A 980-nucleotide genomic window follows, 5' to 3' on the forward strand; every position below is an offset into this window, starting at 1 on the left:
AGACCGTTGAGCCCCATCTCCCCCGAGAGCCTTCCTCACCGTGGCCAGCATGGCTCAGGCACCAGGGGTGGGATCACGCCTGGCTCACGCTGGCCAGGGGCAGGCAGGTTGGGGGATTTGGACTTACCGATCCCACCGAAGGGCAGCGAGGTCAACGTCACGTGCATCAGGGTGTCGTTGCCGCAGAAGCCACCGCTGCTTGTCCGCTCCAGGACCTGGTTCACCACCTGGGAGGGAAGCAGAGAAGGGAATGTGGGTCTTGCACCCTGGCTCCACAGGCAGCGCTTCTCAAACGCCACCCAACTCATCCATCAGCCCCGTGTGCCCAGAGCAGCTGGGCTCAAAAGCCTTTTCAGAGCATGCCCTGGGGTGTCGGCAAGGTGGGCACCAGCCTTTCTGCGCCATTTCCCTCACCCCCCTTTCTGGTTCATGGACCACACGCACCTTGCTGTCACAGGAGAAGGCGTAGATGACCAACGGCTGTGGCCGCGCATTGATAAAGTCAATGGCTTCGTCCATGTTGGCCACAACAACGATGGGCAGGATGGGCCCGAAGATCTCCTCCTGCATGGCAGGATCAGAGGGCAGCACGTCCGCCAGCACCGTGGGAGCTGCGGAGAAGGGTTATGGCAACGCATCACTCAGTGCACAGGCACATGTGGTCCCACAAGCCCTGGGCCCCGGGCCCTCACCGATGTATCGCTCCTTCTCATCCGTTTGTCCTCCGATCGCCACGCGCCCGCTGCACAGCAGCGCCCGGATGCGGCGGAACTGCTTGTCCCCCACAATGCGGCCGAAGTCGGGGGATTCCTGGGGGTTGGAGCCAAAAAACTCAGTGATGGCCTCGCGCAGGGCGGGCATCAGCTTCTCCTGCATCTCCAAGCTGCACAGCACGTAGTCGGGCGCGATGCAGGTTTGCCCCGCGTTGAAGAAGAGGCCCCAGGCCACCCGCCGGGCCACGCTGTGCACGTCACAGGTGC

At 63.2% G+C, this 980-nt stretch overlaps 1 protein-coding gene across 1 annotated transcript in view; it reads right to left on the minus strand.

Moving 5' to 3' along the window:
• The window catches only part of LOC104075201 (aldehyde dehydrogenase family 3 member B1-like), a 6,753-nt gene that overhangs the window by 1,722 nt on the left and 4,051 nt on the right, over positions 1–980 (minus strand). Inside the window, exons 5-7 of the mRNA XM_009575627.1 lie at positions 693–975; positions 445–611; positions 128–227 (exon numbers count right to left, since the gene is read on the minus strand). Coding sequence (XP_009573922.1) covers positions 128–227; positions 445–611; positions 693–975 — 550 coding nt within the window. The remainder of the gene's footprint in view (positions 1–127; positions 228–444; positions 612–692; positions 976–980) is intronic.

This window comes from Fulmarus glacialis, unplaced genomic scaffold (genome assembly GCF_000690835.1).
Source record: "Fulmarus glacialis isolate BGI_N327 unplaced genomic scaffold, ASM69083v1 scaffold11484, whole genome shotgun sequence".
Lineage (NCBI taxonomy): Eukaryota > Metazoa > Chordata > Aves > Procellariiformes > Procellariidae > Fulmarus > Fulmarus glacialis.